Here is a 24,827-nt window from a genome sequence, read left to right on the forward strand (position 1 = left end):
CCAGCAAGTTTTGTGCATGGCCATTTCAGTGAGATGTTCCAGTAGAGGAAGAAACAACATCACTTTTAAAAAAAAGCACAGATTCTACAATTGTTCTTGCAGCCAGATGGGTTGAAACTTAGTCAAACAACTGGTGTCACAGGAACATCAGTGAAAGGAGCGTCAAGCACAGACGCAGAAGTACAACTCTGAAACAGCATAGATACACCAGATGGAATAGCACCAAAGATTACAAACTGTTAAGGAGTCTGAAAGTGAAAAAAATCTTGATAAGAAAATAAAACACCTCCGCTTTTGAACAGTTGTCTTATCCAAATCATATCATGGCTAAACCACTCCCTTAAAGATGCTGTGAGGAGGATCTGTTTTAACTGCACTCCCTCGCCACCTTGTGGCCCTGAGTCTCTGCACACTGTTGTAAATTATTTTTAGTGAGGCATGGATTTGTTTTGGAATTAAATGGAGATCAGATCGGGGTAAGGTTTTTTATCTGTACAGTTACGTAGCTCTACAGTTTGAAACGTGACATCAAGAAAACATTGTAGAAGCCGGCTATATGTTAGCGACATTGGCAGGCCAGTGCTCCGACGTATCTGTAGGCTAACGTGACAACAAGTGAACATTGTCAGTTTGTAAGTAGTTTAGTAGATGTTTATATTTAGCACAGCTGGCAGCCGAGTGCTCTAAGACAAATCAACGTGTGTAACGTTAGTAAATCCTGGTTAGCTGTGTCCTGCCAGCGCTCATCTACCAAGCAGAGCTAACGTAACCTCACTCTTCATTTTATTTATAGACTCTCAAATCTGAACAGACCACTGCAGAATAACTGCTGACTGTGAGTTGCCCCTGTGTTTGAGAGTGAAACAGCCTGAGCTAAAGGCTAATTAGCCTTTAGCTCAGGCTGTTTCACTCTCCTGTTTAGCTTTCTTCTGCTCTTCTGTCCTTTTTCTGTCTGACAGTTAAGCTCCTGTGTCCACCATCACTACAAAATTAGTCATAGAAATCGTTTTAGCAGAGAAAACACAAATCTCTGTAACCAGCAATATTGGCGCTGATAATCTCATTTCAAATTGTGGATTACAATCAGGCATATATAGAAGGGAGACTTTTTCAAGATCACTTTCACCTCGCAGACTCTTTAGAATATGGATTTGTTCTTGTAACAAATAAGTGGTATTGTTACCTTTCAGTTTATCCTGAAGATCAAACAAATATTTGTGCTAAGTTTAAAGAAATTCCTTAGAGGTGTCCCTGAGTAGTTGCCTTTTTCAAGAATTGGTGTGGCTACCCATTTAGGGAAAACTGTTGCCCTAAAAAATTAAAAGAAAAACAACCAAACAAAGAAAAGTTAGTCTGATAGGAAAATTACTTAAGGCTGCCTGGTTTGCTTAGACTTTATCAATAAGATTGATTTCAAGTGACAGAGTGTTGCCAAACCCTGCTTGTTTGGCCGATCAATGGCCCATTGATGCCAAACCACCAACAACCTGTCTCTGTATCTTCTCACAGTACATGTGAGAAAAGATAATAACACAGTATGTTGCATCACAAGTAATGATCTGAGTCTGGCTCCTCAAAACCCATGAGAAGAGCACAAACATTATGATGACACTTGCCTGGTTAAGTGAGATCTTTTAGTATTCAGCTCCTAAATGAAGGAAAACAAATTCAGTATTCGTGTGGTCAATGTTTTCCTGGAATGATGGCCCCTAACTCTGGACGTATGAGGAAAAGTGATGGGTATCATATAACAGAAGCAGATGGAGGCTTTGTGTCCCCAGGGAGCGTCTGAGCGAGTACAGCCAGTTTATTGCTGGAAATCTGTGGAGACACAAAACACTGAAATAAAACATGGAATCAGTTCTGTGAAAGTCTCACCGTCTCTCCTGTTGCCAGTTCTGTCACAGTGTCCCACTTCTTTATATTTCCCTCCAATTAGCAGGAATAAATAAAAATTGCATGGCTCCAATCCATCGTTTGACAGAGAAGTGTTTTAATGGTTTATTTTTGGTTGTGTTAAAGTTTGGGGGATTTTTTTTAACCAGTTTTGAGTCTCAGAAATAAGCTGCCTCTCTTGTTTTTCAAACAAATCACCTTTGAAAGCATCCAATCATCCTCCTCTTCCACCCACAGCCACCTCCCCAATCCTGCCATGACAAACAACCCATGGTAATCACCCGCGCTCTCCCCATTTTCAGAGGACGATTGCATTTCACCAGCAGAGAACCAGATGACAAACGACCGCACAGAGCAGCTGGAGCAGCAATGTGTTAGCAGAGGAGGGAAGTTAGAAAGGGGGGGACAAGGGAAGCTGACTTTTCTTCACCTGTCTAAGGTGCCCCTTCTTTTTTTATGGACGGGTCTGTGATTCACAATCTACATGTGCCTCAACAAGAGGACTGCCAGTGATGCCACAGGGAGGCAATCTCACAACATCTCAGCTCTTGGAAGCAGGTGAGGAGCTGGCTGATAGCTCTCTGTACCACTCTGGCCAAGGTTCAGAGAGCCTTATAAGTGTGATGTTATTTCCAGTACCAATTTCACATTGCAGCCCTCATGTGAATTTCACATATCTCATTACCATAGAGACACAGGCCTCAGAAAGCAACACAGATGAGGAGATGAGGAGGTGAGGAGGTTTGGATCTGGAATAAGATCTTAAAGAACCTGTTGTCAGCCAGCATCCACCCTCCCCCTGATCTCTCCTGATCTGGTTTCCTCTCATTCCTCCTGTGAATCCCTCACTCATCTTAGATCAAAAACCAAGATTATGCAATGGGGACGCTGCTCGACAAAAAGCACACATTTGTAATGTTTTCTCTCTGGCTGCATGTCCATTTCGCCTGATTTCAGAGCAGCTTCGACAACTAATGCTGCTAATTAGTGTACGACTCCTCAGCTCTGCTGATCCCTCTGTGCTTTCAGTGCACTCAAACTGGCTGTTAGCAAGACTCATTAAAATATAAACTCACTGATTTTTAAATTCACGTCTTGTTCTGTCCTTGATTAGAAAACTTAATTTCTGCATTTGCTAATGAGTGTTTTAATTGCTTTCGGGTAAAGCTAAATAATCAAATAAAGTCATTTTATATTGTGAGGAATGGGGGATTTATTAAAGGATCATGGAGAAAATCTGTTCAAGTGAGCTGAATTACATGAAGCAGTTAAATGACTCTGTTTGCTGAAGTACAGTGAGGTATGAAAGCTTGATGTTGCTTTATTCAAGCAGTACATGTTTAAGATATATATTTCAACTCTATTACATTGCAAAGATCCACGACTACTGTCCAACCCACAACTTTCATATTACAAGTATAATTTCATGTGATCTATTTAACATCAGCAGGAATCATCCACATATTCAAGTTCTCTTTTTTCTGAATGGTTTTGTTTTCAATAGTTATACGAGGTTAAAAATGAGGCTTTACGTAAGGTTTAACGATGATTAACAGCTGCCGTTCTTGTGTATTTTTTTCGGGGATCGTAAAATATGTCAGGAGGTAGAGTCAAGAAGTGATCAGCCTCTCAAAAGAAAAAAAAAAAAAAGTTTTTTTGTCACCCAGCTCCACTCAGATTCTCCCAGAATCCCTGGCTGCAATTGCTGCCAATGGCTGCGCCTGTGATGGGGGTATTTTGGCTTCAAAACCGTACAATGATAGATGGCGAAGCCACACTGTTCACTATATAAACAGTCTATGGTTCAGCGACACAGAAGCTCTCTGATAGGCCGTTTACCCAAAAATGGTTTTAGGATGAAATGCAAAAGTGTTGATGAGTTTCAACTGCTTGTTTACATGGAAATGGGGTTTAAGCCAACTTAAAACGCAAACTTTTGAAAATGGCCTCTAGAGTGGCTTTTTTGTCTGAAATGCTGCATCCACTGTTACCGTTTTCAGTAGCCACGCTGATGTCACACTCTGCTTCGCACATAAGCATCCAACAGTATCGTTTTTACAATTGTCACAGACTGTGTTGTGCTTGTGCTGCTAAATCTGCTGACTGTCTTTCAACATAATGTGCATCTTTTGCACCACTTCTGCACTTAACATTCAGCAATTTGCCAGATGATCGGCTGAACTCTACTTTGGTGGAGATCTACCAAAAACTGCTTCTGGGCAAGACAGTTGTAGCGCCAACTACAGGCCTGGCATGCCTAATAAAGCGTTTTCAGTTCCTCAGCATTTTTGTGTAAATGCACATTTTTTTTCTCTTTGGATGTCTTGTTTTTAATGGAAAGAATGTCAGCCTTGGATTTTGTATCAAATTATCCACTTCAATCACATTTTATGTTGATGATCTGTTATTGTGAGCACATACCTGAAACATTTGACAAACTTTCTCACCACAAGCAAAGATGCCTTTCACAGAGCAGCAATTATAGATATATAGTCAGAAGCTGATGGACTTGTTTCATTTACCACACTGCCAGTAAAAATGTCTTCACCAGCTGAAGATAAGGCGACACGCAGCAATAGACTCACTTCCTGTGGGTTGAAGCACATCGGCTAATGGAAGCGGTCACTCCGACCTGGCACCAGAGTGTTTTGTGGAAACATGAAGAGATGCTCTCTTCATTTTCTTGATACACAACTGCAAACTTACACTGCTGTACAAAACAAAGGCAAGCAAAAGGTTTACACCTTTGGTTGTTTCTGTCTTAATTTGTGTTGTTTCATAACCAGTTAAAATCTCATCTGTAGAGTAAGTAAACAGTATGATAACTATTTCTGTCTTTTAACTGTAAGATGTTTCTTGACAGACTCTGCCTGACACCTTGCAGATTGACTGTTGATTCTTCTGCAGAGAAGGTGAACAAACCCTCTGACAGACTATTAAGTTTTAATATTCAGGAAGACAGCACCTGAATGCAAGACTGTAATTCCCGTCTGCTGTAATCTCTGCCATGTTCTTGGCTCTCCAACCACAGCAATAATAACATTGATTTTTCTATTACGGACCAAGCACTCTGTATATTTCCTCAGCACCCCACCACTTCTCTGCTTCTGGGGAAGGCGCCGTTTTGTTGCCTTGGTGATGAGTTCCCTGGCACTGATTGGTGGTATGACAGGTCTGCTCCACACAGACCGACAGACAGACAGCGAAGAGGGGATTTAACAGACTTATATGTAAAAGAGGAGTTTATACATCGTTCCTGTGAGGGTGCACACTCTGAATCCTCACCTCTTAATGAAGCAGGGTGTCTGTGTGAGCTGGGTGGTTGGACTAATGGTGCTGGATCCACTAACAGGTCCTCCTCTCTGTTTCCTGGATAGAGAGAAATGAATCTTTCATACACTCTCTTTTTATCTTAGTCCCATTTGCATTTTTTGACACTAAAGCAATTTACATTTTTATAGCATAATTAATGAACAAAAAGTCATTTACATTTCCTTGCTCTGAACATTGTCTGGGGCAGATCTGATGCTGAGGGACCAGCGCTTGGAAGCATTTGGGGGATTGTGTTTGGGCACCAGAGAGACGTCTGAGAGTGCAGAAAAAGAAACCACATGTTTGCATGATTGTTTCAGAGCAAACAAGTTGAGCAGAAAACAGCGTCTTATCCAGCATAGACAGGAGGACACTGGTTTTTCAGGTGCAAATTAGGACCAAAGCCTCCTTTACCTCTGCTGGCCCACACATCAAACACAAGGAGGCGGTCCTCTGGTGCAGATTACACCGTTTAAACAGCGCTGGAGAAAACAATTCATACAAGTGGCATTCACATTACCCTGCATGTAAAGATGAAAGAGAATAATTCATCACGATTTCGCCTCCGGTCAGTGGCCCAGTTCTGTCAATAGCTCATTATTATTATTATTTTTGATCCATTATGTATACATTAATAGAAAGAGTCCACTGGGTAATAGGCATAATCATTGCCTCATTAAAAGTCACATCAGCCTTTACAAAGTGGTTACCATAAGCAGCATACTGTAGATGCACAGTTAAGTGTTTGACGAGCGTGGCTACTTTATCTTTTCTACAAGGGATCAAGGGCCTCCTCAGGAAACGGAAGAACAACGACTAAATCCTCATCTTTTGATTCCAAAGGCAGCCTTACCCATGGGCACAGAGTGAGATCACATTTAAGCAACTGTTAGTATTCATGGAAAGGGGCAGCAGAAGGAGGTTTTTATCAAAGATCAGACAACACGACACCTGTACACTGAAGAGTGGAAAAATGATACGTAACAGGAGATTTAGTGATGGAATGGGTTTCAGTAGGGTTGAAAACAAAAAGAAAGAGAGGATTCAATCAGATGTGTTCAATGTGAAGTTCACCAGAGAGGAAAGGGAACACTGATGCAGTAGAATAGAATAGAATAGAATAGAATAGAATAGAATAGAATAGAATAGAATAGAATAGAACTTTATTGTCATTGTAACAAGTACAATGTAATTGAAGTCACAGCAGCAATCAAGAAAACAAAAGTAAGAAAGTGTATAGAAAGTGCAAAAAGGTCCATAAGAAAATAGATGATGACAGCTTGTCCATCATTCTCCAGTTCAGCCAGCCTCCACCTCCACAGGGTCCAGGACTGAGCTTCTTCAGTCATGCTCCATCTCTGTCTCCTGGATCCTGTCTGCTCACAGCAGGTGAAGCTCTTCCAATGTGGCGTTGGTGTCTGATGTTAGCTCTGTTAGCCATGTCTGTGAATAGCATGATGCTACTCTGTCCTCAGGTATTCCCTCTGTTGCTGGGTTAGCACAGCTAGCTCGTCCATCTTATTGGAGATAGATCTTGCGTTCCCAATAACGATGGATGGAAGGACAGGTCCATGTCGTCACTTCTTAGCTCACACCTGAGAACCAGCACGTCTTCCTCACCTCCTTCTCCTCCCCTTGTGGGAAGACATCAGGCCTTTCACCGGTTAGCATTGACATGCACAAACAAAGGAGAAAAAGTAGTAAAAATATCACTGAAGCCATAAAAAGTTTGGTGTCCATGACCAACAAATGAGCCATACAAAGTGATGATCCACTCCAAATACAAAGATAAGGAAAAAGAGACGAAAAAATTACAAGAAACGGACAAAGAAGAGAGAGCTGCTGCATAAGGCAGCCAAAGCCAACAGGGCGGCGCCTAGCAACAATAAGAACAAGACTTAATAAAATTGACATTTTACATGTTTATTCTGAATACTTTTTAGTATTTACTATGAATACCATAAAGGATTGATTTGATTGATTTGATTGATTGATTGATTGATGGATTGATGGATTGAGGCTCAGTCCTGGACCCTGTGGAGGTGGAGACTGGCTGGGCTAGAGAGTGGTGGACGGGATGTCGTCATCTATTTTCTTGTGGACCTTTTTGCACTTTCTACTTTTGTTTTCTTAAATGCTGCTGTGACTCCGGAATTCCCCCTCGGGGATAAATTAAGTATTTTCTATTCTATTCTATTCTGTTCTATTCTTTTCTATGAAGTGATATCCTGAAAGTGGTGTAGCTTCAATATCATCCTTCCAGACGACCAAACTTTCATCTGGGGGGTCACCTAGACAGTGGCACCATCAAGGGGGGTCAGGGGGGGCCATGCACCCCCATCGTGTTTTGTCTGTGTGTGTGTGTGTGTGTGTGTGTGTGACTGCTGAAACTTATTTTACCAGTAAAACTTGATGCGCATGAGATAGTCATTAACATTACTGTAAAATAAGATCCCAGATTTATCACCAGGCGATTAGTCCATGGTCCAAGACGAGGTGATATACCAACAACAGTGCAATAGAATTCCTGAAATTAAGTTATGGCTTTTGGTTTTGGTGTGCCACCCCAAAAGTTTCACTGGCACATTCTGGCTGCAATGAAAAAATCTATAGGGGCCACTGAATCTAACCTAACACCACATGTGCAACATCTGCCAACTTTTCACAGAAAACATGGGAAAAATAAACAATGGCAATAGTTACTTGCAGAAAAAATGCTTGGAAAACTGGACTTATGTCAGGAATAGTAATAGGAGGGAGAGTGATGGAGATTTCCTGTGTCCTCCTGTATCAGTGTCTTTTTTTGTTTGTATTTTTCTGATTATTAACTGAAATTCATGCTATAAAGCTCAGTAGAAATTCAAATAGGATGATGCTTTGGAAGATTTGGACAAAAGATATAAAGAATTATGTTTTTTTTTTCTATCAATGGGGGATTTGGAATTTTGACAAACGTTCAGCCATTAGTAAAATCATCATATGCTGTGCTGTGGTTAAATGAATGCAATAATACAGGACTGACGCATACCCTTAGCTTGATGGGATTCAGGCCATCCCTGGTTCACAGGTGCTTCACCTCTAGTCTTAATATTCATGAATTTTATTACAACCTTAAAATTGATTTAAACTGCAGCTGTGTCCTAAACTGTATCAGATTTTCTGTTTGTGACCAAGTGCTGGATTGAAAACAAAGAGTGGGGGATGATAAGCAAGGTGGGGTGAGAAGGAGGATGAAGAGCAGGGATTGGTAATTTTGTCCTCTTCATCGTCAGATACAGGAGCCAGGTGATACACAGTGTGTACTAAACCCCTGCTGCTGCAGCGCAGAGGAGACACATGTTTATTGATGTGTCTGGATGCCCCTGAGTGCACAATATGGCCGAGAGAGGCAAACACCAAACATACAGAGAGCTGTGAGAGCAGAGCACAGATGAACAAACAAGCAGACAGATTAGAGACAGTTGGATATAAACACGCTCAAACATTCATTTCTTTTCGCTTTGGTGATCTGGTTATTTTAATGTTCACACCGGTTTGCTCACACACAATCAATTACTGACTAACTTATCCCTGTGCATGTTAATAAGAGAAAAACAACACAACCAAGATTTTGACAATATTACTGCTAATCTTTTTGCTGTCTGTCTTCATTGTAGAGTCGTTGTAAACAGTTTAAATGTTTGAAATGTGACTCTTTGAATCTTTTCCTCTGATATCTGTGGATGCAGATTAAACAAATTTAACATCCTATGTGTGACAGTCATGCTTGGTTTGTTAAGTAATCAAAAGCCATACTGTAAACAGTACCTGATATGAAATATGTTTGTGCATTCTTGCAGACTAAGTGCAGAATGCTGAGTGTGACTGTTTTTTAATCTGGCAGATTTATCCATTAAAAGTGGGTAACACTTTCATTTTTACTTACAAAGAATTAAACACTGCAATTATTTTCACATCAGAGCCACTTCAAAGCAGCGGTTTGGACGACAGGACAAATCCTGGAGCAGGGAAGCAGAAGGGCACAACCTCTACCCTGACCTCACCATCACTATTTCTCAGGTGAGCTCTTAAGCAATGCACTTCAGCCCCTGCTGGTCCAGTGTGGCTGCTCTCTCAGTCTGCGGTCATAACCCATTTAAATCTCAGTAGGTCTGGTTACATAAAGGTTCAGAAGTTAATCTTCTCTGAATTGGATGTAGATTAACTTTGGATCTTTCATCTCAGATGAAACAAAAGTCACTGATGTGACCTTTTGCCACATAAAATCCCATCATGTTACTCAGATTACTGTTGTCATTAAGGGCAGCGTGGTATTTCAAATAAGAATCTTTACATTTCAGTCTGGGAATACTTCATTACTCACATTGTAGCTCATTCTTCTTGATGTAGCACAGTGTACACTGCGCTCACGTCCTCTCTGAGATCAGGAGCTCAAGCAACCCTGTGATGAGTTAACATTAAGAGGATGTGTTAATTAAAATGAGGTGATACCAATACCATTTTTTTTTGATTGGCTTGACTGTTTTTTTTCACAGGTTAAGTTAAAACACAGCTTTTTATGGTGCTCTTAAGATTCCTATGGCAAAGAAAGCACTGTTTTTAATGGCTTCCAATGGATTCACTATATGTATATAAATATGAAGTCAGATGGCTCTTGACCGCCCACACTTTTACACTCTTAGAAGTAAAGGTGCTGATTAGAACTATATGAGGTTCTTCAGCCTGTCCTCATAGGAGAACCATTCATAAAGGTTCCACCTGGAACCCTTCCAGAGGGTTATACCTAGAACTGTAGCACACAGTGTACACCACGCTCACGTCCTCTGTGACATCAGGAGCTCAAGCAACCCTGGGATGAGTGAGCATTAAGAGGATGTGTTAATCAAAATGAGTGAGGCATTCATCTTTGTAACCCTGAGTGAGGAGGGAACACCATTTGAGTCCATGCTGTACTCAAGGTGTTGGGCGCGGGACACAGGCTGTCTGTGCTCTACTAAATGGACCAAAAAAACAACATACCTCAGTTTATTTCTCTTCAGATTAAATCTGGCGAACATAGGATCAACAAATCTCGTGTATTAACAAAACACAGTGTTAGAATGTTAAGGTACATGGTCCGTGCCTTGTGGAGCACAGACAGCCAGTCAGTGCCAAGTAGGGCACAGACAGCCACCGTGTCCTGTGGACCACGCTTTTACCTCAGAGATGACGTCATTCCCACCCTCCAGTTCTGATGTAAAGGGAGCGGACCACAAAACCCATGTGTTTAACAGCCCTTGAAGAACCCCTTCTTCCAGGAAGGGTTCTCTGCGTTGAAATGGTTCTTGGGGGAACACTCTTTTGAAAAAGGGTTTTTCAGCGGCAAATGGTTCTGGGTAGAACTTCTGCCCTTAGAGGAGAACCCTTTGGAAACCTTACTTCTAAGAGTGCAGGATGCTGCTACCCTGTAGCAATTCTTTGTTTTGCTGACTTATAAATCACCAGTGTTTTCTCATCTGGTCTAAAAAGGAAGTTAGTCGTGCAGGTCAACAGCAGACTGAAGTGGGTTTTGTTTTCAGATGAGTCATTCTGTCTCATTTCATTGAGAAACTTGAGTCCTGGATGTATTTCTTTCTCCACCTCTCTCTCTCTCTCCCTCTGTGTGTGTGTGTGTGTGTGTGTGTGTGTGTGTGTGTGTGTGTGTGTGTGTGTGTGTGTGTGTGTGTGTGTGTGTGTGTGTGTGTGTGTGTGTGTGTGTGTCCCTGCGCACCAGAGTCTCCCCCTCACCACTCCCCTGTGTTTGTGCGCTCACACCTGAAGTGTCAGAGGAGGAGTGGAGCTCCGAGCAGTGATGAAGGCAGCGCTCAGAGCTGCTCAGTCTTCTCCTCCAGCGCACTGACTGCCGGGCACATTTGGAAAAGAAGTCATAGGGGAGGTATCCAAAGAGGGGAGGGGGTGCACGCATGCTGTGACAGGCTCTGGACGTTTCCATTTTTACCAGTCGAGCAGGGAATTGATTCTCTCCGTTTTCTAATAAATCACCAGCGGCTGGATTTTCCCAAACAGTGCGCACACCTCGTCCGTCGCTGCGGATCGTCACAGCACCATGCGAGCAGGAGAGACGCGCCCTGTGCCATGCTGAGCGACTCCCCGACCCTCCTGCTAGCTCTGACCGCGGTGGCAGGACTTCTCCAGCGATGCCAGAGCTGGAGCGAAGAGGACCTCCTCCTGCCGCCCATCAACTCCTCCAACGGGTTCATCGCCAACCTGGAGGTGGACGTTCGCTTCTCCAAGAGGTCCGTGGATGAGAGCGACACCTCGGCCGACGCCTCCTCCCTGCAGAGCTTGTCCCAGTGCAACGTGAGCGTCCAGAGACTGCTGCCCACCTCGCTGGTGGCGCGCTGGGACAGCAGCTTCGGCTTCCAGTGTGATGTGCTCATCTACACCACCAACAACCACGGCAGGGCTTTTTTCTCCGCCTCCTTCAACAGGGTGATCTCCCCTGTCGTCATCGAGCACCTGGGGGTCACGGGGGGTCAGCAGGAGTTGAGGCTGTGTGTGGGCTGTGGGATGTCCCGGTACAGGAGGTTCAGTCAGGGCCGGTCGCGGGGCCAGCAGAGCGGGGATCAGGTCACTTTCTGCTGCGTGGATTTCAGCCTCGACGAGTTGAAAGGGGACAAAAGTTGGAGGCTGAACAGGAAGCCGATCGAGTCGACACTTGTGGCTTGTTTCATGACTCTGGTGATCATCGTGTGGAGTGTTGCTGCTCTCATATGGCCGGTCCCGATCATTGCAGGGTTTCTGCCTAACGGGATGGAGCAGAGGAGACCGAGATAACTCATCTCATCTTTCCTATAATCAGCCTGCGCTGCCTATACTCTAACTTTAGCCATTCAACTGTTCCCCTGGAGGAACGATGGAGGAGTTTCGGGGAACCCTTTGATCAAATGCTTTAGTTTTTTGGTGACCTTTAACCCTTTATTAGACCTCCTCTTCTTTAGCACAACCAAGGTAAAGTATGGTGGGTTATAGCCAATATTAATCTCTTCTGGGACCAATGGAAGTGTGTTTTGTATACTCTTGTAGGCCTTCCTATAGATTGTCTGCGTAAACTGTGCAAACTTTTCTCTTTAAACAGTGTTTGTATAATTTTTAATCTTTATAGAGCGTTTTGCCTTATCCCATGTGTTAGGACTTTTGCACTGAGGACTGAACTTTGACCCGTGCTGTCGCATATTTAACCTATAGTCATGTTAAAAGTGATATGTATACGTTTTTTCCAAAGCACTAAAATAGATGTTGTTTATGAGTGACTGAGAGGGTTTCAATATTTATATTGTTAGATTTATAATGTTCAGTACAGTGCTTATTTGTATTCATGTTCCTAAGAGTTTAAATGAAATAAACTTGATTCAAATAGGTTATACCTCAGATCCTCTTTGACCCGTTGTCTTTAACTCCAGTTGATTTAGACTTATTTCAAGTGTACATAGCAGATGATCTAAAGGTGAAAGGCTCTGGATTAGCACAAAACTAACAGTTTATGATAGGCTACACCCAAATTAAACAAATTCAGTCCCATAAAACTGTCTGGTGGTAAATTTTTATGAAGGTTGGAATGTGTAGCTTTTGTCAAAGCTCTTAAGAGAGATGTTTTCTTAATAGTTAAATCATTAACAAAGTCATGATTTGTTCCTGTTAAACTTTATTGCATCATATTGAGAGGTGTTTCATCTGTTGAGCTCAATGCGTCTGATGTCAGCGAGTCTGACAAGAGAAATGGATCCTCAGTGTGAAATACTAAAGAGCAGCCTCCAAAACCACTGTACAGTAACACATTTTTAGCAAGCATAATGGACAAAAAGCAGCTTTATTGAAGACTGTCTTTGCTTCCATTAGTCTGTGTCATATCTGTGCTATCTTTTAATAATTCATCACTAGGAAACCACAATGTTTTACTGTAACTTCACTATCAGGTAATGTAAGATGTTTGTGTCCAATTCATCTGCAGAGACAGTTTGTGGTGATGACACAGTTAAACTGATCAACATCCTGACAGTTCACATTTTAAATAATTGATGTCAGAAAGATTTTTTATGCATCTAACAACATCCTGATCTGTCACTTATCATTTAAAATAATAAGCCAAGTTATTGAGTACCAGTGCAGTCTTATACGATAGAAAATCAAGTCTTCTATGAGATAAAGTGAAAGCGTAGATTAGATCAAAACCCAACACAGAGTCAGCAGCAGTATGAACTGTAGTAATTCAAAAAAACTTAGACTCAAAAAAAGAAGAAAAAACACCCTGCTAAAATCTCTCCTGGATAAATAAATAAATACATAAATAAAAAAGAATGATAATAATAAAAAAATATTGAAAAAAAACCTAGACCTAATTAATCTGATGCATATAACATAGATCCAAACTGAAACATGAGCTTTATGAATGGAATTTGTACACTATTTAAAGGACTGCAAAATCAGTTATTATATACAGTCTTCAAATTAAAAAGCTGCTTCTGTGTGCATAATGATAAAGGCCTTATTGATCATTCTACCAGAAATGAAAATTTTCACTAAGAGCATGTTTGAATATTTTCTTTCAAATTTTAAAATCTGAGTATTGAGGCATTTTTTTTAGAGAATTTAAATTGCATGATTTCATAATTCATGTCACTACTTCTGATTAGAAGCCTTAAAGATGTGTGCATATTTTTTTTCATTGTGTGCATATTTTTTTAACCATTTTCTGAAAGTGTAACAGGATCGACAGGAAACTTCAGGACAGTTTTAAATTTCTCATTATTTTTATAACTATGTAGCCTATGACTTGAATAGTTTAGTCAACCTATGTGAAGGATAATGCCTTAAACTTTATATTATTTATTTAATTTAAGTTATTTTTTCTTTAAATTTCCTTTAAAAAATGGTCAGGTCTATTTTACGGATTTATTTATTTTAAATGAAGACCAGGTAGGCTTTTTAGTTGAATTATGTCACTTGGCGCCTCACGTGTAGGCACTTAGCTTTTTATAGACTTTAATTACAGTAATTTTCTTGGACCTTTGAAAGGTGACTTGAGTGATGAGTAAATCATAACACTTTACTGAATGTTGTATGTCAGGAAGGACGGCTTTCAGCGAAGCTACACGCTCGTTTATGGCTGAAAACACAACAATGTGGCATTAATTTATCTTTACCGTCACGGGCGTGACAGTGCATGAACTCTGTACCTGCCAAGATGGCCGACCTGGCCACGCCCTGTCATCACCTGGGGCTCTGTGCTGCTGACACACTAACACAAACAGGAAGCGGAGGAGTTGAAGAAGGAGCACGAACTAAACTTCACGTACAGTAAACGAGGGGAAAATGTGGCGCACGATGATTGCGGTTGTGGACGAGATGGAGAGAGGAACTGTTTTCAAAAAGTGACGGATTTCTCCTCAGGATCAAGACCGAAGAAAAACAACTTGTGACAGCATGCCCTCATCAAGACCCAGTCTTCAGATTTTACTTCTGACAGTCCTCTTTCTCACTGTTTCAGGTGAGTAACTGTTAAAATATATTAACTATCAAATATTGCCTGTAGATTAAATGCTGTGTGATCATAGAAACTTCCCTGCTGTAGTTTTATAGCCTTTCAACATGGAGCTGATTGTGTCTATCATGACTTTAGATGAGGACATGAATGTCTGTTAGTGTCTTGATGAGTTTTCTGCTCTTTAGGGTAACTTCAGAGGGACTATGAGAAAACTGAGGATAGGTTTGTGTTTTATTTTTGACTGAACCAAGTGTTTCCTGTTAAATGTTAAAAAATAATCTGAGAGGTTATCTGTTGTGTAAAGGGCCAGAAGGCAGCTTTTATCTTTCATCCCTTCATACACTTGGTCATTCAGGCCTATACAGAAGTAAAGTAGTGTGCTGTGGACTGGGGTGTGTAGGAGAATAGATAGTTGACATTAGCTGCTGTGGTGTGGTAACATGGCTCTGTTTGCTCAGCACAGGCTTGGTTAGTCATGAGAGGAATAAAGCCAAACAGTCTGCCTCATCTCTCATCACATCTAATCATTGTGATTTAATTTGCCATGAATAAAAGCATTCCAGTAAATAAGTCATCGACCCAGTTTTCATATTTCATTTGCCTGTGAAATCCACAGTAAGTGATGATTTTTAATGGTTTTAATCACATTTCTCTACCAACATCTGTCCTCTTAACCTGTAAAACCTTTTAAACATTTCATGCTTGTTTTTCTTTTTTTTTGTTTTAGGGGTCCAGAAACTAACAGTAACCCCCGACAGAGGCACCACCTTCAAAATCAGCAGCAGTCAGGTGAACGGTTGCCAGGTTTGCACAGCACCAAAGCGGTGTAGCACATCCCTCCTGCTGACAGAAAGCAGCCGTGTCACTTTGGAGTTCAAATGCTCAAGACCTCAGGATGTGTTCAGTGTGGAAATTGTGCAAAATATTGGTAAGAACACTGCAGTCTCTCTGACAAATACTGATTAAATTATTGGTTTACAAATAGATCAAAATATCCTGCTGAATTAATACAAAATACGCCTTTTTTATGTGTTGTAAAATATCTTTCCCAGAGTGTACCACAAAGTCGTGTCGCAGCAACATCATCCTGGCTGACTATGGCTCACTTCCTTTGCTGGATTTCAACCGCAGCTTTACCTGGAACCTGAAGTCCCTATCTTTAAAGGCTTTCAAAATAGACTTTAACAACGAAGGCTTTAGACAGATTAACTCCTCAGAGAGATGTTTAGACAGACACAGTTACACCCTCCAGGCCTCCCAGACCACAGGGAACGTGGTTGTTGGGAAATACTGCAGAGCAGGAACCATCCACAGTGCTCAGGTACTAGATCAGGGCAGCTTTTCTCTGGAGGTCCCCGCAGGGCAGAAGCTCCAAAATGGCCACTTTGATGTGTCTCTGGGAGAAGAAATCAAATGTGAGTCCTCTGAGTTTTCAGCTTGAAAAACCTCTTCTGCCTAATTTCTCATGCAGATCTCCAGTTCTCTGACTGTTTTGTGTCATTTTCCTCACAGCTCTTGCAAAAATTACAGTGATGTTACCAAAAGATGCCTCGTCTGTGGAGCTGCTCTCCCCTAACTACCCCCAGAGTTTCCCAGATGATGATGTGATGGAGTGGTACTTCCAGGTCCCGGACAAACACAAGGCGACCGTGAAGTTCTTAAATGTAATGCAGCCACGTTGTCTGAAGAAAGAGGCAGCGGTGGAATATCACAGCAGAGGCAGAGCAGCGTTGGTGTTGAGCCTGTCAGACTCTCAGCCCGAGCAGACTCAAGGACACTTTTCTCTGACGCTCAGGAACTGTGAGATGGACAGAAGACGAGCCGGTTCCCCTGGACTGAGTCTGAACTTCAGGGTGTCGGCATCAAGTAAAAGTTCACCAGGTGTGTATACCCAGAGTATGTTATACTGCTGTTTTCATTTTAATTATCTGCGTAGGTGGTTATGATTCAGAGGATAAAACATGTCAAATGAAAATGTCTGTGAAATAACTCAGTCTGATCAATCTTAAAGAACGTTTTCATTTCAAGGGACTCTGCTATCATTTGTGAAGCATAGATGAAATAGCTGTATTTAATTTAAAAACAAACGCTTGCAACAGTGAACCCACTTAATTACCCACACATGAGTTCATCCAGGCTTTTGCCTTTAGCTGTTTTTAGAGGAAGAGCTTTAAAAACTTTCTTCTTTCAAAATATCAAACAGTAGATAAACAAAGGTTGATGCCTAGCTAGGTTTAAGATAAAACATTTGCTTGCTTAAAGGCTCCCGTATCTTGGTAGAGACCAAACATGGAGCTAAAAAAAACAAAGAGAAATAACTGGACTTCAAGTTATCGAGTGTCCAGTGAACAAAATCAAAATTAACATTTGTGCCTCAGGTCTTACAGATTTGAACATGTAAAAACTTTAGATAATAGTTCTGTTCATACAGTCAAAAATAACGATCGATATCTGGTGCTATGAGGGGAATTTCTTGTTTAGTCTAACCAGCAGACTTTGGCCTTGTACACAAGTAGCTGGGTATTTTCAAAAACGAATAACCCACCTTTGTTCGTTTCTTAAAATACTGTTGTCCACATGCACCAGGCAAATCTGCCAAAAACAGCGACTCAAAGGACGTCAAACACTTGCTTTTAAGGGTTTTTTAGATGTGAAATCCGTGGCAGTCACTCTGAATGAACTCCTGAAAGCTTCACTTTGGCCGGAGATTTCAGAAAACATAATTTTTAGTGATGTAAAACTGCAGTTTTGTGTGGATGACAGGCCCAAAGGTATAAAAATATATGCAGTTTCCCCAGGTACCGGGCTATATGGCTTTAAACTGGCAAATTAATCATCCTATAAAAACACAGAATAAAATGAATCTGAGAATTGAGAATCTGAAGGTTTCAGATTTGGGCACCACTGTTCATCACTAGCCCACACAAATTTATCTATGACAAATCTATGAATGGCAAAGCAACAGTTTGGAGAAGTGATAAGCTTTGGTCAACATTTCGCTGTAAAAACAGTCCAAAAGATAAATAATGTCTGCCTGTCCTGTTGCAGCTTGCTCTGATTGCTAAATATAAGTGATGTCTGATTTTCCGTCGTGTTTCAACAAGAGTTCAGTTTTATTCATCATGGGTGTGACAGAATTCCCCTGCCTCTCTGAGACAGTCTTCCTGTGGATGACTAATGAAAAGCAGTGACGTGAAAGAGCTCCTCCTGGCCTCTTCCTGAACCCTCAGGTGAGGAGTTAGGGGAGCTCTGATTTTGCCTCATCACTCACTGAGTCATTCATGACAGGGCTGGCTTGGCACCAGGAAACACTCCGTGCTACTATCGGGGAATCACTGTAAACTAAGCAGTCAAATCTAATTCAAATTCTTGGTTTATAGGGTTGTAATTGAATCACATAGCCACACATTTGTGCTTTTTGTGCTCATGTTGTAGGCAAAGAGAAAGAAAAAGATGTTGATTAGTGTTTTATATTTACTGTCTTTTATAGAGATAATGTTCTTGTCCTTAATGGTTTTTATGCTCTTGGTGTATAACAACCCAAGGAAAACCAAAGAGGGATTAGATTATTTGTTTATCAACAACGGCGTATGAGCGCACAACTTGGGTGCAGAAGCACTGTGGAGTAAAATGGATTGTCAACTGAAATGGAGGAGTTAACCACCAAAATACACATTTTTAAACTAAATATCAGCACTTTGACAGATGGTAAACAGCTTCCAGGTTTGTGAAACAGCTGTGAGTGGATAGAAGTGATCAGCAAGTGGACAGATATTAGGTGGACAGACGTTTTTAGCGGAGAGACCAGGGGTGTACCCAGAGAGGAAACACAACTCTCACTCGACTCTCACACCTAATTCGGTACCCATCCCTATGTTCAACACTTCCACAGCATTGCATTGTTTTTCTCCCTTTGTTTCATTCGGACACAGGTAGTTTTGGTTTCAGTTGTGCAGATTTTGAGATGAGCATCTGATGGCCAGCAGAAACTTGTTAGTCAACTTTGCAGCAGCACATTTCCTGAGAAAGGATACAGTGTTTACATTTCTTATCAGTATAGTGGAACAATTATTTGAAGCTAGTTTTTAAAAACTACTTTTAACCTGTTACTGAGAGACATCAAGCTTTAATCCAAAACTCTCACTCGATGCTCATGACTGCATTATCCGTGGACACATACCAGACTGTGACAGACCAGGACATAAACGTGTGCCAATAAATCAAAAACCCTCCCAGACCAAAAAGCACACAGACTGCTGAGCCTGGGGCCCAGTTCATTATAAAAGAACCAGATATCTACGTCAAGAGTAAATAAGTTGCCTGCAGACGTCGTTGGTGTTTCAGTGAAAAGTGTGACCCTGTTAATTTGTGACTCTCGGCCGTTAATCACTGATACTGCTGGCTGTGAGTCACCAGTGAGCATGGTCGCTATTAACTCCAAAACACTGGTTGCTCTGTGACGGCGAAAACTTGGTAGACGTACTGCCTCTGTTGTATAGTAGTGTTTCTAAAAACTGACCACAGAACAACCGTACATTTTATACTGATAACAGGTTGAATTTAGTGTCTAAAAAAACCCTGCTAACTGGTCTGAACGAATGGAGCTAAACTCTGCTTCTGCGGTCAAGATGTGTGCTCGTCTTTATGATGACGTAGACTGTTAACCCCTCTAAAGGTTCTTTCCATTAATTCTTTTCCTCATTAAATGTTTTACTATTTGATTTCAGTCATGGCCTGTAAAGTGGATGTGAGCAAAATGGAGGGTCTTTCACTTCACGTTGAGAAGTTAAGACCAACCTCTGACTGCAAAATGAAGGTCAACTCTGCGCTGAAGGAAAAGATCAGCATCACGTCCAACAGTGAGATTTCTTTCCAGGACTGCCAGCCAGAGGACGTACGAGTCTCCGCCACCAGAGTCATAGGTAAAAACTTGAGTCTTTATTGAAGAATTCTCTGGTTTTAGAGAAGGCACAGAGGTTTATTAATCAAAACTCAACAAAGATGTAAATTTGCATCTTTGTGCTGAATTAACCACATTTGAATACTGTTATTTTCTGACTGTTATAATATCCCTCCTTGTCTTTTGTCTATAGCTGAGACTAAAAAGGCCAGAGAAGTGCTATGTTGTGTTCATGTCCAACTTGGAAAATCACCTACTCTTCCACTCCCTCACAGTCACAAGGATGCATTTAGGTACCTAAACATGGTACCTTTTGATTTTATGTGAATCTGTACTCTGTACTTTTGACAGAGTTCAGTCGGTACCTATAAAAGTACCTAATTCGGTACCCATCCCTATGTTTAACACTCCACAGCATTGCATTGTTTTTCTCCCTTTGTTTCATTAGGACGCAGGTAGTTTTGGTTTCAGTTGTGCAGATTTTGAGATGAGCATCTGATGGCCAGCAGAAACTTGTTAGTCAACTTTGCTGAAGCACATTTCCTGAGAAAGGATACAGTGTTTACATTTCTTATCGGTATAGTGGAAAATTATTTGAAGCTAGTTTTTTAAAACTACTTTTAACATATTACTGAGCGACTTCAAGCTTTAAGCATCTATAAGCGCTGTATAAACATTTGCAAGACATTGAGAACGCACTTCACTGTAATAAAGTTTAAGGAGGTATGGGCTTGTTTAAAATAATTGCTAAGGAGCAGTCTTTTTTTGTAATAACCTGTAATTCTTTCTACAAAGATATTTTATAGTTATTTCAACTGTTTTTTCATCAAATTCAATAACTTTGTTGCTGTAAAAAGTTTTTACTGCTGCCTACATGCATCACATCAACAAATATAGTTGTGAACATCTTCACATTGTGAAGAATAACATGTTGAAAATTGTCTCTTAAATGTTAATATTATTTTTATAAATAAAGAAGAATAAGGCTAATGGCTTAAAGAAGGTTTTTTTTTTTTTAATTTCGTTTTGGTGAAGTCAGGTTTTGGCCTCATATGTGACGTGAATGACCTTTTCTTTCATCAGAGTGCAGTAAGCTCGAAGACTGTCCAAAGACTCCGGTCCGTCTCCCCTGCTCCCCCTCCATGCCGCCCTGCCTCCCCGCTCCCCTAAGCAGTGTGACCTGGACTCTCCGTCCCCCTCAGCACGGCGCGGTGGAGCTGACCTCTCCCTCTGGACCCCTCAAACAGTCCCTTCCTGGACAGCCGTGCAATGATAGCTTCATTATCAAAGCAGCTGAAGATGATGGCAGCATTATAGGACACTTCTGCCCTCAGGGAACCATTCAGAAGATCCAGATCCACACAAACGTGACTGTTACAGTGTCCGTACTGGAAAAAAAAGCTACAAGGACGTCTTTAAAGCATGTCCTGGAGGCCAGATTGAAGGAGGAGATATCAGGTAACAGCTAGCTTCTGTTAAATAAAGCAATTGCATGTTTTGGATTGATATTTTACAAAATCCTTTTTTCCAACTCGTACCCAGAAAGATACATTTTCACTGTATCACCAAAGAGAGACGCTCCTGTTCTGTTGGCTACTCCTGGTTGGCCGGTGGGAATGCAGTCGTACTCCACCGTCTCCTGGATCGTCACAGTTCCCCAAAGGATGGAGGCTCAGCTGATGTTTGCCAAACTCAGCCAGCCCAAATGCAAAAACCGGCACACCAACATCAGAGTACAGAGAGTCGGCCGGCTGGAGGAGGATTACAGCCGCAGAGAGGACGAGGAGGCCGAGGAGATGATCACGGTCTCAGAGAGCTTTTACCTCAACATGTCCAACTGCATGCCTGAGCGAGGAGACTTCAGCGTCATCACCAAGATCACCCTGCAGAAAAGCCAGAGTAAGAGTCCCCATATCCTGACTTATTGTGCTGGTGAAATATTTTAGAGCCTAGGTGTGTACAAAGGCAGTCTGATGGGTGAAACACATGACTAGTGTCACACAAGGCCAAAGCACACATTTTTCTTATCCATAGAATGACAAAGATCTCTCTCTTGTGTCGGTTTACAGTGGTTGCTTGTACTTAAAGAAAATTTAATGTGTCTTATGTTGGTGTTTGTTGTCTCTTGCTTGTACTTTCTTACTCTGCTAACACAGTAAGGAATGCATGGAAAGCCCACATTTGACATGGGTAACAGTATTTAATGGGGCTAAACTTCTTCAAAATGAACACTTGCACATAAATCAGCAGGACAAGACCTCACTGACAGTGGGCATGTTTGAGAAAAATTTGATAAGTGTTTTAGTTTTTCTAGTTTGGCCCATTTTCCATCTGTTTTTATCATAGACTACAATAACCCGTCTATTTTTGAAACAGTGTTTTGAAGCGATTTGTCATTTGGGGCAAGCTTTGAGCCTCTTCACGTCAATGAACTGTGTCTCTAAAAGGGCCAACTTGGGATCTTAATATCTACTAAACTGCAGCGTTAAAAAAAAAAATTCACCCCTTTGGGCTACAGTGTGTGTGGTTAGAGACATCAGTGTTTCAGACCGGAGACCTTTTGTAAACATTTTAATTCGTCCTATGGTTTATTTATATAACTTGGGGGTTACTTTGGTTGCATCTTGAATCATGGATGGCAATATTTCAAAGTCTTTTCTAAAAGTTTATGTGAAACTCTGAGAAAACAAATTCTTGATAAGATAAAAAAAATTGATGTATCACCATTAACCACCTCTAATCAGTGAATGTGAGCATGCTTTGGTGTATAACTATGACACGCTGTACCGCTTGACATGAGCATCAAAGCGGTGTCCTTGGGAGCATGTTGATTGTGGCATCCAGCTCAAAGCTCCACTCACGACTGTAGGTTTATAATCCTGTTTCATAGCTCATCCAAAAGTTTTAGCAGTGACATTGGTGACTTAAGTCCAGACATTCTCAAAAGGCAAATCATCCCAGCTCTAAGCCTCAAACGCTGTGTGTTGTTCTCTCATTTAGACCTCATGCTGACCATCATCCTAAGCGTGGTGTCTGCGCTGTTGGTCATTTTTGTCATCGTGCTGGTCGCGGTCTGTGTGGTGATCAGGTGAGTGCATCTGCTTTACGTTTTACTCTTCAATTCTAAATTTCCAAGTGCTTGACAAACTCATGGTTTAAATGTGGTAAATAAATGTATCACGGAACAGGAAGAAGAAGAGGAGGCTGAATCATCAGGTGTCCATCTATAATCCAAATGGCACCAGCTTCCTACCCGAAAACAACGGCTTTCCAAAAACTCGTGAGGACAACGAGTCTCATGTGTACGCCTCCATCGAGGACACGCTGGTCTACACACACCTGCTGAGAAAGGGGAGAGAGATCGGCGTCTACGGGGAGTTTGACACATACAGGCCCTTCACAGGACACACAGACTCACAAAAACCATTGGTCTCTAAAGACTCAGGGTACAACGGCTCAGAAGTGGGGACCTACAGACCGTTTCAGCACCCATCTCAGCAGGGTCCTCCCCTCCCTGACAGGCCGCCCAGCCACATCCGCCCTATGGTGGAGAACGAGATTTACCAGACTGAGGGCCAAAGCGAAGAGGAGCGTTCTCCTAATCTGGGGCCGCGCTTGGAGCCAGAGGGAGGGAACTGAGGAGAAGATTGGATTCAGCTTTCTGCTTTCCATCTGACCTCTCTGAACTTTGAGACTTTCATTCCCTGGCTTCTGTGTGATTACCTGATGTTCAGCTCTGTGAGAAGCTTTTGTTTTTTCTCCTGGGCATAGTTTTTGTACCAAAGTGGGCACACAAAATGACCCTGCTCAAACCTGCCTGCAGCTGTTACCTTGTTTTATCTCAGATGAAGACATATTTGGCTTTCAGAGCAGAACACAATGATCCCTTTTTGAAGCAGATTTTAAACCACTTTTAGCACTGATTCTTTTAATTTGAGTATTTCTTCTACATATCAAAGAGGCTTCTGTTGTTTACACACTTAACTGTTAATTCCTAAATTAACTTGCTGAGAAAACTCCACTGTTCTTGTGCCTCTGCTTTTTATCAAACATTATGAAAACATGATGACCTATGTTGCCAGATTTGCATTATCAGTATATATGAATGGACATGATCTTGCTTCATTATTTAGCTCTGCGCTAACAGACACAACATGATTACATTTGATATGTGCCAAACAGATGCAACTGAAATCTAGCCTGTACAGTCCAATCTTGAAGTTGCTTTTAGTCATTTAAGGTCCAGGAATAAAGAATAATATTGTTTTGACCTTTTTAGGACCCATACTTTTGGTCTTTTTAAAACTGATGTGCTGCTGACTTTATTTTTATTGTCTATTTTTCTATAGAGACACTTTCTGTGGTCAAAGTCATTTTGATTTTATATTTATGGGACCAAAGATGTTTTTTTCTGCTACAATACACAAAACCAAATGCTCTCTTACTAGTAATATGTGAGAACACAGTTACATCCACAAAGAAATTTGTTTCTGACAGACTTTTTTGAGTTTTGAAAACGAGAATTTGGCACTGGATTCTGAGTTGCAGCTTTTGGTAAATTTAACTTTAACAGAAGCTGGACAGAAACAATAAGAGCTCATTTTGCGTGTTGATTTTGATATTCAGTTACATAACATACAATGTGTTTTCTTGTAAGGTCACGTCTCATCCTGCAGTTCATTCCATAAACAGCAGGAGGAGACAAAGTCCCCATAAATCTCTTCCTGTCCTCTGTAAATAAAACGTGCTCTGCTCTCTTACTGTGTAGTTATTTTGATTTGGAGCCATGTAAAATATGACTGTGAGAACTTGGCTTGGTGCTGATTGTTAGAGAGACTGAGAGATGAGGACATGCTGTTTACAGACACGCTGCCGCTGACATCAGTGGATTTCCATGGAGATGTTCAAACATGTTGATCTGATGTCACTCTCTTTTTTGGTGAGTAAACTTGCAAAGACTACAGAAACCAAACTTTTGGACTTTCATTATGTACTCGGTGCAGAGGGCTGGGGAAAAAAGAAGTCACAGTATTCATCAAGCAGGGAGTTTCAGTTCTTAAGTAAAGAGAGGTGGGGAAAACAGAATTGGAAAAAATTGTAATAGAGGTAAAGTGGGTTTTTTTTTCTGCAGTTTGACTTTTATTTTGACAGGAAGACTTCCAAAAAAAAGATCATTTGTCTTCTTTTGACCTTTTG

The 24,827-nt window shown here is 41.3% G+C and overlaps 2 protein-coding genes and 1 long non-coding RNA gene across 4 annotated transcripts; 2 read left to right on the forward strand and 1 right to left on the reverse strand.

Annotated features, from left to right (window-relative positions):
• Window positions 1-1,131: 1,131 nt before the first annotated feature.
• LOC141800487 (uncharacterized) lies at window positions 1,132-5,473 on the reverse strand. Its single transcript, XR_012599343.1, has 3 exons — window positions 5,386-5,473; window positions 4,482-5,265; window positions 1,132-1,821 (listed from the first exon to the last, which is right to left on the reverse strand). It is a non-coding gene; the product is annotated as an uncharacterized LOC141800487 (long non-coding RNA).
• tmem158 (transmembrane protein 158) lies at window positions 2,189-13,623 on the forward strand. Of its 2 annotated transcripts, none has more exons than XR_012599342.1 (2): window positions 2,189-2,454; window positions 9,168-9,732. XR_012599342.1 is itself a non-coding variant. In XM_074683047.1 (2 exons), exons 1-2 carry the CDS (start codon window positions 2,409-2,411, stop codon window positions 12,022-12,024), a joined length of 1,110 nt encoding a protein of 369 aa, XP_074539148.1. In that variant the 5' UTR covers window positions 2,225-2,408; the 3' UTR covers window positions 12,025-13,623. The 2 variants fall into 2 exon arrangements, 1 of the variants encoding a protein (XP_074539148.1); XM_074683047.1 differs by lacking the exon at window positions 9,168-9,732 and adding an exon at window positions 10,961-13,623 and having other exon boundaries at window positions 2,225-2,454.
• Window positions 13,624-14,132: 509 nt separating this feature from the next.
• cdcp1a (CUB domain containing protein 1a) lies at window positions 14,133-24,528 on the forward strand. Its single transcript, XM_074683045.1, has 9 exons — window positions 14,133-14,734; window positions 15,459-15,659; window positions 15,784-16,146; window positions 16,244-16,612; window positions 19,459-19,653; window positions 20,715-21,089; window positions 21,174-21,530; window positions 22,632-22,719; window positions 22,820-24,528. The coding sequence occupies exons 1-9, from the start codon at window positions 14,671-14,673 to the stop codon at window positions 23,268-23,270; spliced, it is 2,463 nt and encodes an 820-aa protein (XP_074539146.1). The 5' UTR covers window positions 14,133-14,670; the 3' UTR covers window positions 23,271-24,528.
• The last annotated feature ends 299 nt before the right edge of the window (window positions 24,529-24,827 follow it).

This window comes from Halichoeres trimaculatus, unplaced genomic scaffold, assembly GCF_033239565.1.
Source record: "Halichoeres trimaculatus isolate MK-OKI-2021-1 unplaced genomic scaffold, fHalTri1.1 fHalTri1_scaffold_12, whole genome shotgun sequence".
NCBI lineage: Eukaryota > Metazoa > Chordata > Actinopteri > Labriformes > Labridae > Halichoeres > Halichoeres trimaculatus.

Bases quoted from the DNA above. Each gene is read 5' to 3' on its own strand.
- tmem158 (XM_074683047.1), top strand. From the start codon at position 2,409: ATGCCACAGGGAGGCAATCTCACAACATCTCAGCTCTTGGAAGCAG. The intron at 2,455-10,960 runs GTGAGGAGCTGG...CCTGCGCACCAG, and splicing joins ATCTCAGCTCTTGGAAGCAG to AGTCTCCCCCTCACCACTCC.
- cdcp1a (XM_074683045.1), top strand. From the start codon at position 14,671: ATGCCCTCATCAAGACCCAGTCTTCAGATTTTACTTCTGACAGTCCTC. The intron at 19,654-20,714 runs GTAAAAACTTGA...TTCTTTCATCAG, and splicing joins CTCCGCCACCAGAGTCATAG to AGTGCAGTAAGCTCGAAGAC. The intron at 21,090-21,173 runs GTAACAGCTAGC...ACTCGTACCCAG, and splicing joins ATTGAAGGAGGAGATATCAG to AAAGATACATTTTCACTGTA.